This window comes from Rutilus rutilus, assembly GCF_951802725.1.
Source record: "Rutilus rutilus genome assembly, chromosome: 20".
NCBI lineage: Eukaryota > Metazoa > Chordata > Actinopteri > Cypriniformes > Leuciscidae > Rutilus > Rutilus rutilus.
The window spans coordinates 2,691,079-2,704,123 of record NC_140225.1 but is presented as its reverse complement, the minus strand read 5'-3'; the positions used below and the strand labels follow the sequence as shown (position 1 = coordinate 2,704,123).

Genomic DNA, 13,045 nt, shown 5'->3' with positions numbered 1-13,045 from the left:
TAAACATTAATAATCATTGTGCACTGTATGAAATGGTAGGTTGGCCTTCACTTCACATAAGAAGGTACAAGCATTGGCTCATACTTGTGTACAAGGCATTAGTCGGCCAGCTTCCTCAATATATGAATAGTTTAATAACTTTTAATAGTCAAGGGTATAATCTACGTTCAAGTAGATATATTCTTTTAAATGTTCCTTTAATGAAGACAGAGTTTGGAAAAACTGATTTTATTTATAGCGCATCAGCTGCTTGGAATGAGATCCAAAGATCATTGAAACTTGATGTACTTATTTCAATTAATGAGTTCAAGTTATATCTCAACCAAACATTCAAATCGGTCTGCACTTGCTCTTAACGTTTAGTCTTGTTTTATTGCTGTGTATGTGTGTGTTGTGTAATTTGTTTTATGTAGTTATGTATATTGTGTGCTGCTTGGCCAGGGCTCACTTGTAAATGAGATATTTATCTCAATGTGATTATTTCCCTGGTTAAATAAAGGTTTAAAATAATAATAATCATAAATGTTTCTTGAGCATCAAATCATCATATTAGAATGATTTCTAAAGGATCATGTGACACTGAAGACTGGAGTAATGATGCTGAAAATACAGCTTTGATCACAGGAATAAATTACATTTTAAAATATATTCAAATAGAAAACAGTTATTTTAAATGATAATAATATTTCACATTATTGCTGATTTTACTGAATTTTTTAACAAAAAAATGCAGCCTTGGTGAGCAGAAAAACTTTTAAAAACATTGAAAAAACTTATAAACTTCAAACTTTTGAATGGCAGCCTAATGTATAGCCTATGTGTGTATAGCCTAACAGCGGCACTGAGAGATAAATAAATCAGTTTTATTAACAGGAAGCAGCTGTAATGAGCCTTACAAATCCACAGGATCCCTGAGATGTGAAGGTGAAAGGAGGTAAACGGTAAAACATCTAGTGGTGAAACAATGACAGTGAAAGTCCTGCAGCTTTGAGCCATATTAACAGGCAGCCTGTCACATCTCATCCAGGCCTAAAGAGAGTGTGTGTGTGTGTGTGTGTGTGTGTGTGTGTGTGTGTGTGTGTGTGTGTGTGTGTGGCAGACAGCACTGCTCCCACCGGTATTGTGCTCATAATTAAGTGTGATTTCCACTGGCAGAATGACGGAATAAGAATGAGGGGAAACCATTAATGTTCTCTCGTTCAACACTCGCTCATGTCCTCTTTTCATCTCACACTTTCACTGACGGCTGTTTAAGACCTTCTGAACGCTCATTAAGCCCTCGGACACTTTCTCTTCAAATTAAATGGACATTTGAATGTTGTTTTTCCTTCAGATGTTTGATGAGTCACAACCAGGGCCTGTCAAGAAATGTAATGTTTGTCCAGAAATGGACAAATGGACTAGTTAAATTCACTCCTGATAGAAAATCGAAATATTCTGGTTCCTAATTTTAAAGGTGAAGCGTGTCATTTCTGAGCCACAGGGTTATTGTTAAATAAAACTAAACCAAAAAAAATAAAAATAATTCATTAAATGAAATAAAGCTGAAATTAATATTAAATATTTGACAAAAAATGTACTTAAAACAAATGTTGCATTGGTAAATAACTGAAACAAGTTGAAGTATTAAATTACTAAAACTCAAATAAAAATAAATTAAAGCCAAATAGAAATACTTTAAAAACAAACAAACGACTAAAAATGGCAAAAGCACATAGCCAAAACTTGAAATAAAATGCAAACTAAATAAGAAAATATGAATAAATAATAGTATTTAAATAATGATAAAATAACAGTCACAGAATTGCAAATGTGTTCAAACAGGGTTTCCAAAGTCTTGATCTCCCATTGGTCGAACTAATGGGTAGCCCCGCCCCCAACTCACATCATTGGTTGAGACAATGTTGCTTGTTGCTTTAGGTTCAGATTTTTTTTTTTTATCAACCGATGGATGCCAGTGTAGTATTTGTATCTGCATATTAAACTGAAAATGTAAATTTGTATTTGCATATTAAATTTAGAATGCATTTTAACATTTACAAAAGTGATGCAGAATAGAAGGGAAACCTGTTTGGAAACAATGCTTTTTAACAGCACTTTAAACCATCTATGTACATTTAGACATGAAATGAGTCGATAACAAACACGTCAACTTTCAATCAATCATATAAGGTTTACAAACACGTCAGAAGTATACTTCACATTTCCTTAAGTGCATAAATGTAAAATAATAAGCAGCTCTTCACGTCTCACGTCTCCCACAAACCAGCAGTTTCCATAGTGAAGGGCGAAACTAATCCACCTGAGCAGAGGCAACGTGAACAAACAAAGATTCAATTAGGAGACAAGATTGTGCCCGTCCTGAACGCTAAAGATGAGCTGAAGCATGAGCTCCGCTGTCTGGATCATTATTCTGCTGGATCTCGCGCTCAGTGTTCAGCTTAAGACAAGCAGAGCAATGCGAGTGTGATCTGATCACAATTAACATGCCAACAGCATTTAACAATGTTAAACAGAGCTGTGCGTCGTTCAGAACTCAGCCGATTTTGTTTGATTTCTTTCAATTGCAATTTATTAATTATTCTTCCTGTCATTTCAATTCAACATCAACAACTCAACAGTGCCCTTATTATGCTATTTTAAAGGTTCATAATTTTGTTTTAGAGTCCTACTACAGGTTTACAAACATTCAAACACTTTCATTTTCTCATTATATACACTGCAGGATCAGCTCTTTTCTCAAAGAGTCTGAAAACGGTTCGTTCGAAGATTCAGCCTCTCTAAGCCCCTCCTTATGGCGAGCTACTCTGCTCTGATTGGTCAGACGGCCCAGTCTGCTGTGATTGATGGAATGCTTACAGCGCGAGTCGGAAACCAAATGCCCATTACTATATCTGAATTTGAGCTTTTCCTCACAGTGATATGAACAGTAAGTCTTTGGAAGTGCAGCAATATGGATTCGCAGCACAGAAAAGAGACAATAAATTAATGCACTTTGATCTTTGTAGACCTTTTACATTCAAAATCAGCTATATCACACACTGTATGAAAGGTAATTATCAAAAAAGCATGATCAGGGCACTTTCAATTTTACCTGGTTTAAACCCTGTTTTATTGCTGTAATCTGACATTTCTGAATGAAACTGGACATGAGGAAAATTTTCAATGTCCAATACATTTCTCATGGATAAAATCAAGTCCCGCCCTCATTTTTTCCACTAACTGCAAATAACAATAAATTTTTTTTGCAAATAATAAAAAATACAAAAGCATTTTTGCAGAGGGTATATAATGTATTTAAAACAAAACAAAATAAAAAGTGATGATAGACATGCAAAACACATTCATGTGATTAGTACAAACAATTACAAACAAACAAATGACATTTTCACCACAATGACAAAAACAGCTTACATCTGAAAAGTGCTTTGTTAAAAAACTTCAAGAAATGAAGTACAAAAAAACTTTAAAAGCACCTGTTTCTTTTTAAATAACGAGACAATATAAAATAGTCTAAAAAAGGCACTTGATGCCACATGACCCTCATAATTCACACAGAATCAGCAGGGCTGAAATACAGTCGCTGAACAAGCCTAAAGTGAAGCTTCACACACTTCAACAAGTCAAAGCACCACATACTTCTGTCATGAACCTGAAAACACTCTTCAGAGTTCAATCGTACGCCACACGTGAGCTCCTTAAACTCAGTCCTGACTCCTGACTGGGAAGGTTACGGTTTGCTCTTTCTGATTTTGCCTTTTGGTGTCTGTTGGTCTTTAAATCTATATATAAAAATTTTGGTCCCGCACTGATTTTCATGTAGATGGTTTTTTTTGAAATAATAATGATATATCAAAGCAATTTAAATAAATAAATAAATAAGATGCCATGCTTTTTAAATATACTGAAATAACTGGAAGCTCCAAAATCAGGCCTTTTGTTGGATGCAGAAGCAAGGAAACGGCTGACAAATAGAGTACATTAAATAACTAAGCACTAACTCATTAGAATACAAATGAAATAGTGGTTGGCAACACTGAGAGGAATTACATTTTGTATTTTAAGGCAACTGTGGAAACAAGATTCACATGGTTAGTGGTCTTAATAAAAAAATAAAAAAAGATTTTGTTGACATTTACTCACTCACATGTCAGTCCAAATAAATGTGCATGAAAAAAAAAATGTATCTAAGATTTTGCTTTCCAACCAAAGTGGATAGGACTAAAAATGCACCTTAGAGTAAACGCAAATGCTTTAGGAATGACGAGTAAATGAACCGATGATTTTATTTTTTTAGATGATCTAATCCCTTTAAGTGCTAGAGCTCAGTGCAACATAATAGTATGGAAAACAGACTTTCACAGGCAACATCAACATAAAATACAGACACTGGACACAATATAAATATAATTCATGAGTCTGTTCAGATTTCCCAGCTGTCACTGAAGTAATGCTCCTCTTCTAGGGCTTCATCTTCAACCTGTTCTTCTTCTCCATCACTAAACCTCTCTTCATCCTCCTCCTCCTCCTCCTCCTTCAGCTGTGACAGCATGGTTTGAAGAGTGGCCTTCACTTCTTGAACCTCTTTCTCTAAGGACAGTGGGCATTAGAGTTAAAGAAGACGTGACCAAACATAATCTACTCATTCACTAGTAGGATCACAAATGCTCAAACAGAATCCATAATACAAGTTCATATTTATAATAATTATGCATAAAACGCATTTATATTTGTTGAATATATTTGATAGTTTTCACATGATTCGCTATAATTTTATTGATTGGTTTGTTAAATACACACACTAAATCTGTTTGATTATTGTATTATGTTTAATACAGTATCTCTTCAGTTCAAACCATAAACGCATGCGGTCCACTCAAGTGGACATATGAAAATCCCTTTGAAAAATGTGTAAAAAAAAAAAAAAAAAAAAAAAAATGCCCTAACAGCAATAAAAACACAAAAAATCCTGACTGAGATTCATGCATGAATTAACACTTTAATTCATGCATGAAAGGGTTAATTTGAAGAATAAGAATGACAGACTGACCCTCGCATAAGCACTTCAAATGACAGACATTTAACAGTCTGCAAAAGAAAAACTAAATCTGTCGCAACTCTACTAACAAAATTCACCATCTGAGATCTCTTATTGTGATAAAAATAATGCAATAATGCATGGCCGGAAATAAAATGACAATAATGCATTATGCATTATTTTTTGTAAATAATTGTAAAAGTTTTTTTTCTCAATTCACCCTCTATTAGTAGTTCTGTGTAAACAAATATACATAATATACACACAAACGTGTGTGTGAAAATCCGATAACATCAGAAATTTTCATCCACGCAGCTGATTTCTGTGAATGAATGTAAAACTAAATGTATATTGCAGCGCAGGGTGAAGTCAGAATATACATTAACGGCAATTTGAGACAAATATAATGTAAATTTAATATAAAACTATGTATAGTTTATTTATAGTCTGTCTGTGCCGTTGTTTGGTGCCGCCGGTGTGTACACTCAGAGAATAATGTGTACATCAGAGAGTTTTATCCATTTTTATTTTTTCTTGAAACAAATGCAATCTTAACATATATTTGTCAGTCAAAAGGGTTTCTGCGTTGTTTGTTGTTTCTGCGCTTCTCGTCCGGTGTGCGACCCTCTTTAGATGCGGTTAATCATTTTGACAGCACTAATATATATATATATATATATATATATATATATATATATATTAAATATAATTTATCTATATCTAAAATAAATGATAAAAATGTACTTTAAATAAAAGTATCTCTATATATTTGTATTTTTTATATAATGGTATATGTATGGTACATGGTATATGCATTATCACAATATTTTTATTTAAATTATTTGTTTGTAAAAATGATTTTACCCAAGATTAATAGGTGTGGGACAAAACCTAGTTTTAGAGCCAGAGTTAGACAAAACATAATCACGACCCATCTTAGAAAGACTTTCATTATGTTTGGCCCGACCACCCGACACAGATATCACAATTATATGATCACGACGGTCGTCCCTCTCCACTTATAACTCAAAAGCTCAGTTCATCTCCTGACGGACCCGCTCACTTCAAGCAATCTCGCCTAAATAATTCATGCACATTTTATGAGAACGAGGAGAGACCCTCATCAGCGCTGGATTGTTTAACTCGCCGGAGTGGGACCGAGTGTCCGGTATAAGTGGCGAATCAAAGGGACTCTTGTGGCAGATGGGGCCTGACGGGCACGTTTTGCTCTCCAAATGGCCCCAGATTGTCCTCATTCATAATTAACCAGCCGTTAAAGAGCGCTTCATGAATTATGAAAGAGGATCGGTAAGATCTCCCTCCGGCTGAAGGGACGGATCTAATGAAGTTCCTCAGGCTCAAACCTCGGCTTATTACGTGTTTATCTGCTCATCTGTCTGCTTAACCAGTGCAATCAAACAAGCTTCATGTGTTCCTCAAGTTACTGTTCTTCATCATGTTTACATGCACATTAGTACGCTGAAAAATCCGCTTATTGAAATAACCTGTTGTCTGGGTTTACATGCAAATCAAAAACCTGACAACACCAGTAAACCGCATTTACAAGACTTTATTAATAAATCAGGTTATTTCCCAGTAGTGATGTCAAAACTAGGGATTCACTGATATAAATATTTTGGCCGATACCGATAATTCTTTATATTTGAAAGCCGATAACCGATATATTGGCCGATAAATGTACATTTTTATATCATTTTTGAGAGCCTGATTACAAAAACAAAAGTCTCACCATTAAACGCCATGTCTCAAGCACACAAATATAATGTTCTCATTATAATATTATATTGCTTATATGACAGCACATGTTGCACTTAACTATCTTTTCCTTTTTTGAAGTGATTCCAATCATATTTCAAGCAGTTTAAAACCATCATGTTGAACAGTGCGCATCTGAAGTGTCTCAGCTGAAGGAAATAATACATTATTTATCGGCTTTAATATATCAGCCAAATTGTCTTATCGGGGCCGATAACGATAACATCAAAAATGAACATATATTGGCCGATACCGATATGATGGCCGATATATCTGCATCCCAAGTCAAAACCTTCGAATTTGCGTATCTGACTTCATTTCGTTTGTTATGTCAGTTTTGATGTTAAACAAGGCATTAATAATCGAGATTTCAGGAAAAGAGTGTGAGTTTGCGATATATCTCTTCCTCCCTTACTGCAAAACACTCGCTCTGTCTGGATGCGCTGAAATCCACAGTAAGGACGCGTTCCTGTCACACATCACACACAATAAGCCGACAGAAAGCAGGTTTATGCGTTTACAAGCTGGGCGAAATCGGGTTTATCGACTATCGGTTTATGCTCGAGACGTTTATGACTTTACTCCGATAAGCATTTTCGGCTTATTAAGAAAGTGCATGGAAACATCATATACATTAAGCATAAAATAACTGAAAGTAGTGCCCATTGATGTCTAATGTAAAACCTTGATCCTGAAGCAGAACGAGAAATACTCAAATCAATGTCCTCTATATTGTTTCCTCTCAGTGAAAGCAAAGCACGGATCCACTCGGCAGAAATATGAAGATGTCAGAGCGATGACAGCGCACTATGTCATAACCTTTCCCTTCATCTCACGCTTTAATCTCACTGGAGAGTGACGGGCGGACTAGGCTCTCTCCATTCCCCTTTTCCCTGTCTGTCGCTTCCTTTTCAACCTTTGCTGAGCTCAGAATTTCTCTAATAACTAAAAGCAGTTCCTTTTCTTATCCCTCATATTCAATAGCTCTCAAAAAAGAAAAGAAACGGCCAGTGATGCATTCAGGATTATCCTTAATTCCCGTCCAGAGGAGAGCATCATGTGCTGTCAAACGAGACGAGTTTTAAAGCGCCACATTAAGGGCTCTAATGAGCGCATGAGACGTGTTCCTGTGGCTGTAAGTGACGGAGGAATGATGGAGTCGCTGAGAACATGAGAATGAAGCGCACAGATCATTTCATTCCAGTCTGACAACCAATAAGAGTGACATGAAGAAACCCACAAGGACACATCCGTAATGAGTGCAGAATAATGAGTTCAGGTTTCTAGGGGCATTGCTAGATTGTTCAAGGTGGTTGCTATGGCATTGTTAAGGTGCTCTGGGTGGTTGCTAGGGCATTGCTAGAATATTCTGAGTGGTTGCTAGGGCGTTACTAGGGTTTTCTGGGTGGATCCGATCGTGAAAAGACCAGGTGTAAATGCCTTCTGAAAACGCTTTCGAGAAATCCGATCACACAAACCACTTCAGGAGTTTCATCTGAGACGCATTCCTGACGAAACTGGAAAGTGTAAATGCATGTAAACTTTACTCCTTCCAAATATATATATATATATATATATTTTTTTTTTTAATTGAGATTTATACATATACAAATAAGCTGTCCATTGATGTATGGTTTGTTATTACAGGACAATATTTGGCCGAGATACAACTATTTGAACATCTGGAATCTGAGGGTGCAAAAAAATCGAAACATTGAGAAAATTAAAAATTGTCCATTTGTGTTCGTGCATTCACTCACAAAAATAAATGTTTTATATATTTACGGTAGGAAATTTACAAAATATCTTCATGGAACATGATCTTTACTTAATATCCTAATGATTTTTGACATAAAAGAAAAATCGATAATTTTGACCCATTCAATGTATTACAGGTATACAAATATACCCGTGCGACTTGTGACTGGTTTTGTGATCCAGGGTCATATATATAAATATTTACCTACAATTATAGTAATAAATGCAACTTTCACACGCATCTGATTGGCATATAAACTGTGCGCTCCTATCTCAGTGTTGTTGTTAAATTGAGGATGTTTTCAGCAAACAGTTTGCTTCGTACATTCAGATTAACGAGTTAAACAGGACAAATGTTATTCAACTGAAATGTGTATATGCATTTACACACATTATGTTCTTCGTCTATGCAATAAATGCACATTCTGAATGAGCGTGGTTTAACAGCGTATTCAACAGCTCATGTAACGTTAATGGTATGAGCCATTACAGGGGTGGCCAAAATTACGATTTGATCTGTCAGAGCCATAAATGTATCTTCACATTTACAGGAAAGTTTCATATTACAGGTAGACTACTTTCTTCACCCTGATGACAGCGCTACTGCAACACGCATGCTTTCATTGACGTGTACATTAAATTTGAATATAGCGTGGGAATTGAAGATGGGATTTATGTCCGTTTTGCGGAGACACATTTATGTGACCAAGTGTAAATAGAACCATTTTAACAAATCAGACATCTATCCTATCAGTAAAAATCCTATCATGCACACACACACCTAGCTTTGTAAGGATATGAGTGAGGTCCTTGTCATGGTTGTCTATGGCGGACTGAAGCTGGTCTTCCAGGTAATGCAGTCGGTTACTGATGAGTTCACAGCGCTCCGTCAGCTCTGAAGTCTCTCCACACAGATCCTGAGACACAAAACACACCCACAATCAGCAGGAGATCATTAAACCTGCAAAACACTGATGCTCACACACATCTTTAGTTGGTCAAATGTGGCCAAGGCCTAAAATTAACACTCGCCAAGGGCCAAATGAAAGTAAAAACAGTGGTTGGCGAATATATGAAACTGAGTCAATTCTAACAATGCAAAATAGTGAGAACGTGAACAAACGTGAACGACACTCGGTATAGTTGACGGGGCAGTGTTGCATCATCACAAAAATGCCTTGCCGAATTAAATATTCAAGCTCAAGAAGATGCGAAAGGGAACTCAATCTGTTACTCGCGTCACTATTCGAAGCATGCGCCTGAGCCAGCGCACGAGTACTGGAAAGAGCTCTCTTTCACATCTTCTTGCGCTTAAACACACATATTCTGCATAACTTTAGTAACTTTAATAAGGATTAATCTGTTTCATGGCTGGTAAAAAAAAATATTCATTATATGCTTGCGTCATTTTATTTGTTTTTAAAAAAAAAAATTGCTATTTAGGGTTTAATTTATTTTCATTTCAGGTTTAGTTTTTTTGTTTTTTTTGTTAATTTTAGTGCTTCAACTTCAGATGATTTCAGTTGATTGCCAAGGCAAGCTTCTCAACTAATATTTGTTTATATTTTATTTTATTTGAGCTTTATTTCAATTAACAGAAATGTTTTTAATAGTTTTAGTTAACGATAATAACCCTGTTAAAGATATTAATAAATACCTTAAGAGAAAATCAATAATACTAAAATAACCATGATTTGTATGTTTTGGGTAACACTTTACAATAAGATTCATTAGTTAACATTAGTTAACATGAACTAAGAATGGACAATACTTCTACAGCATTTATTAATCTTAATTAATCTTAATTTCAACATTTACTAATACGTTATTAAAATCAAAGGTTGTATGTTAACATTAGTTAATGCACTGTGAACTAACAATGAACAGCTGTATTTTTATTAACTAACATTAACAAAGATTAATAAATACTGTATCACATGTATTGCTCATTGTTAGTTCATGTTAGTTAATACATTAACTAATGTTAACTAATGAACCTTATTGTAAAGTGTTACCATATTTTGTAAACATAAACGGATGAAATAGATTGCGATGCTTTCCATATGATCTTTTTACAAGCAACTGAGAAAAGCATGCGCTAACGGGGTCAGTCATGAAAAATAGTGAAACTATCCTTAATCTCTATTTGCAAATCTCAAACAAAGTGAAGCATAAAATGATCATGTTAAAACCGTCAACGACTGTCAGCTCCTCTTCCCCAGTTCCCCTCATAAGACTCCTGAACTGACAGTCTGTGCCTCCGTGGCGCTCTAATGACTTCACTCAACAGTTTAGCATGAGGCAGGTAACTGGGACAGGTCCACACGGCCGGGTCTGCCCCAATTCCATCAAACCGTGATTCACTGTTTTCCTCCCGCGCTCAGAGTCAGAGAGCGTCTTAAGGTGGTCGACTGACTCACGTCCGCTCGTTTCCCTCAGGAACGGCCTCTAGTCGGCTGTAATGAGGTCTTCGTCTATTTTTAGACCCACCACACCAGCTAATGAAACACCTTTTATAGATGCTAACATCACACTGTGGGCGAATTAAAACACTTTTGAGTGAGGCTGGGCTGGAGTCTCCGGGGACAAATTCAAGAACAACATCCACAGGAAACTGTGAGATACAGTTATTGAGACCTAATGGAAATCACGCTGGGCGTATGCGTTTTTAAAGGTCACCACGATCTCTTTATAGCGTCTAAAAGGACGGCGACACACTCGAATGCATATAGACTGCAAAAATTGCACCTTTGTGATAATCATGAGAGGCATATTACTCAAGAAATCGTTCATGAAGGGAAGATCAATATAATTCTGATCGTATCAAACGGACTATTCCTACTTATGAAGAGACAGCCTATTTAACACTGAGACACTTAAAGGGATAGTTCACCCAAAAAATTAAAATTCTGTCATTATTTACTCACTCTCAAGTTGTTACAAACCTGCATGAGTTTCTTTCTCCTGCTGAACATAAAGGAAGATATTTTGAAGAATGTCGGTAACCAAACAGTCGCTGATCCGCATTGACTTCCATCGTATAGAAAAAAAAAATACTATGGAAGTCAATGGGGACCAAACACTGTTTGGTTACTAACATTCCTCAAAATATCTTCTTCTGTGTTCAGCACAAGATATTAATATAGGTTTGGAACAACTTGAAGGTGAGTTAATTATGACAAAATGACACACAATTTGTTTTTGTTTTTAATAATTAAAAAAATAAAAAAGTCATTTTGGTTTTTTTTGAACAAATGCATCCTGAATGTTCGATTTCAGGGCATCACTTATTAATATGATTGTTTAGATCAGAGTTAAAGAATCATTCCGATTATAAATATATATGCATATATTATTGTGATTACATGTTCATTATTATGTGGGCATTTATTATGCTTGTTTATTTTTCGCCTTCTGAGAATATAGTTCCCAGTATGTATACGGTTAGAAGATGGCTGTGTCTCATGTGACCTTGTTATTCGTACACGCTGTGACTATACACATCACAACATGTAAATAGGAAAATGTTGGCGTTATAATATTTTGTCACTTATTGGGAGAAGTATGCTAGCTGGAGCCGTTTACCTCCAGTCTTTGTGCTAAGCTAGGCTAGCGGTGGGTGCGTCAGACAGAGTTACGGCACGCACAGAGATGAGAAGGGTGTGTGTGGACTTATCTAACTCTGGGGGATACGGTGAATAAGCTAAAGTACCAAAAAGTCGGTGTGTTCCTTTAATAAAAAATAATTAAAAAAACAGAAAAATCATTCCGAATGATTCCGTGTCATTTCGAACCCTTACGAGCTTCTTTCTTACAAGTGATTAAAAAAAATGGGGTCGTAAATGTGGAAGAATGACTAAATGTACCATAAAAAAAACCATACTACTTATAAAGTTATATTCTGAAGCAGTTTGATAACATTGTGTGTCTTTAACTCAGACTGAAGTCTTTCACTCACCTCGGGAGACTCGTCCTCCAAACAGAAGAGAAACTCCTCTAATTTCTGCAAGAGACAGGAGGACGAATGATTCACTTTAGCAGAAGATTAAAACAAAACAATAAACCTCATCTATTATTAAAAAGCACTCAGCGCACTGACATTACGGGAAGTGCGCAATAACTCGTCATTACGGCTGACAAGAAGAAAAATAATTGAATGGGTTCGGCCCATCTGTGTGGTAATGATTGCATTCAGGATTTGTGTGCTAAAGCAGACAATAATTAGCACAGTGGCAGATATATTAGTTCAACTCGAGCTGATGGGAGGCGACCTCAGTAAAACACATTACAGCTTCATTTCTCATAGATTTGGATTTAAATGACACAATATTAATTATCATCTCCTGTCAGCAGGGAGCAATATTAAAGTGGAGACCACTGCCTCTTATTAGATTCTGACTTAGAATATTATCATATTTAGTTTGTCAGAAAGTCATTAGTTTATTGCCAAAGAAATATATTCATAAGAAACAT

General features: G+C 35.8%; 1 protein-coding gene across 1 annotated transcript in view; it reads right to left on the bottom strand.

Annotated features, from left to right (window-relative positions):
• Positions 1-3,285: 3,285 nt before the first annotated feature.
• Positions 3,286-13,045, bottom strand: part of LOC311280187 (disrupted in schizophrenia 1 protein-like) — a gene marked incomplete at its 5' end in the record, with an annotated part of 44,815 nt that continues 35,055 nt past the window's right edge. The window contains 3 exons of the mRNA XM_084392161.1: positions 3,286-4,590; positions 9,354-9,489; positions 12,531-12,575. Of these exons, the coding sequence (XP_084248287.1) occupies positions 4,424-4,590; positions 9,354-9,489; positions 12,531-12,575 (348 nt within the window). The 3' untranslated portion in view covers positions 3,286-4,423. The remainder of the gene's footprint in view (positions 4,591-9,353; positions 9,490-12,530; positions 12,576-13,045) is intronic.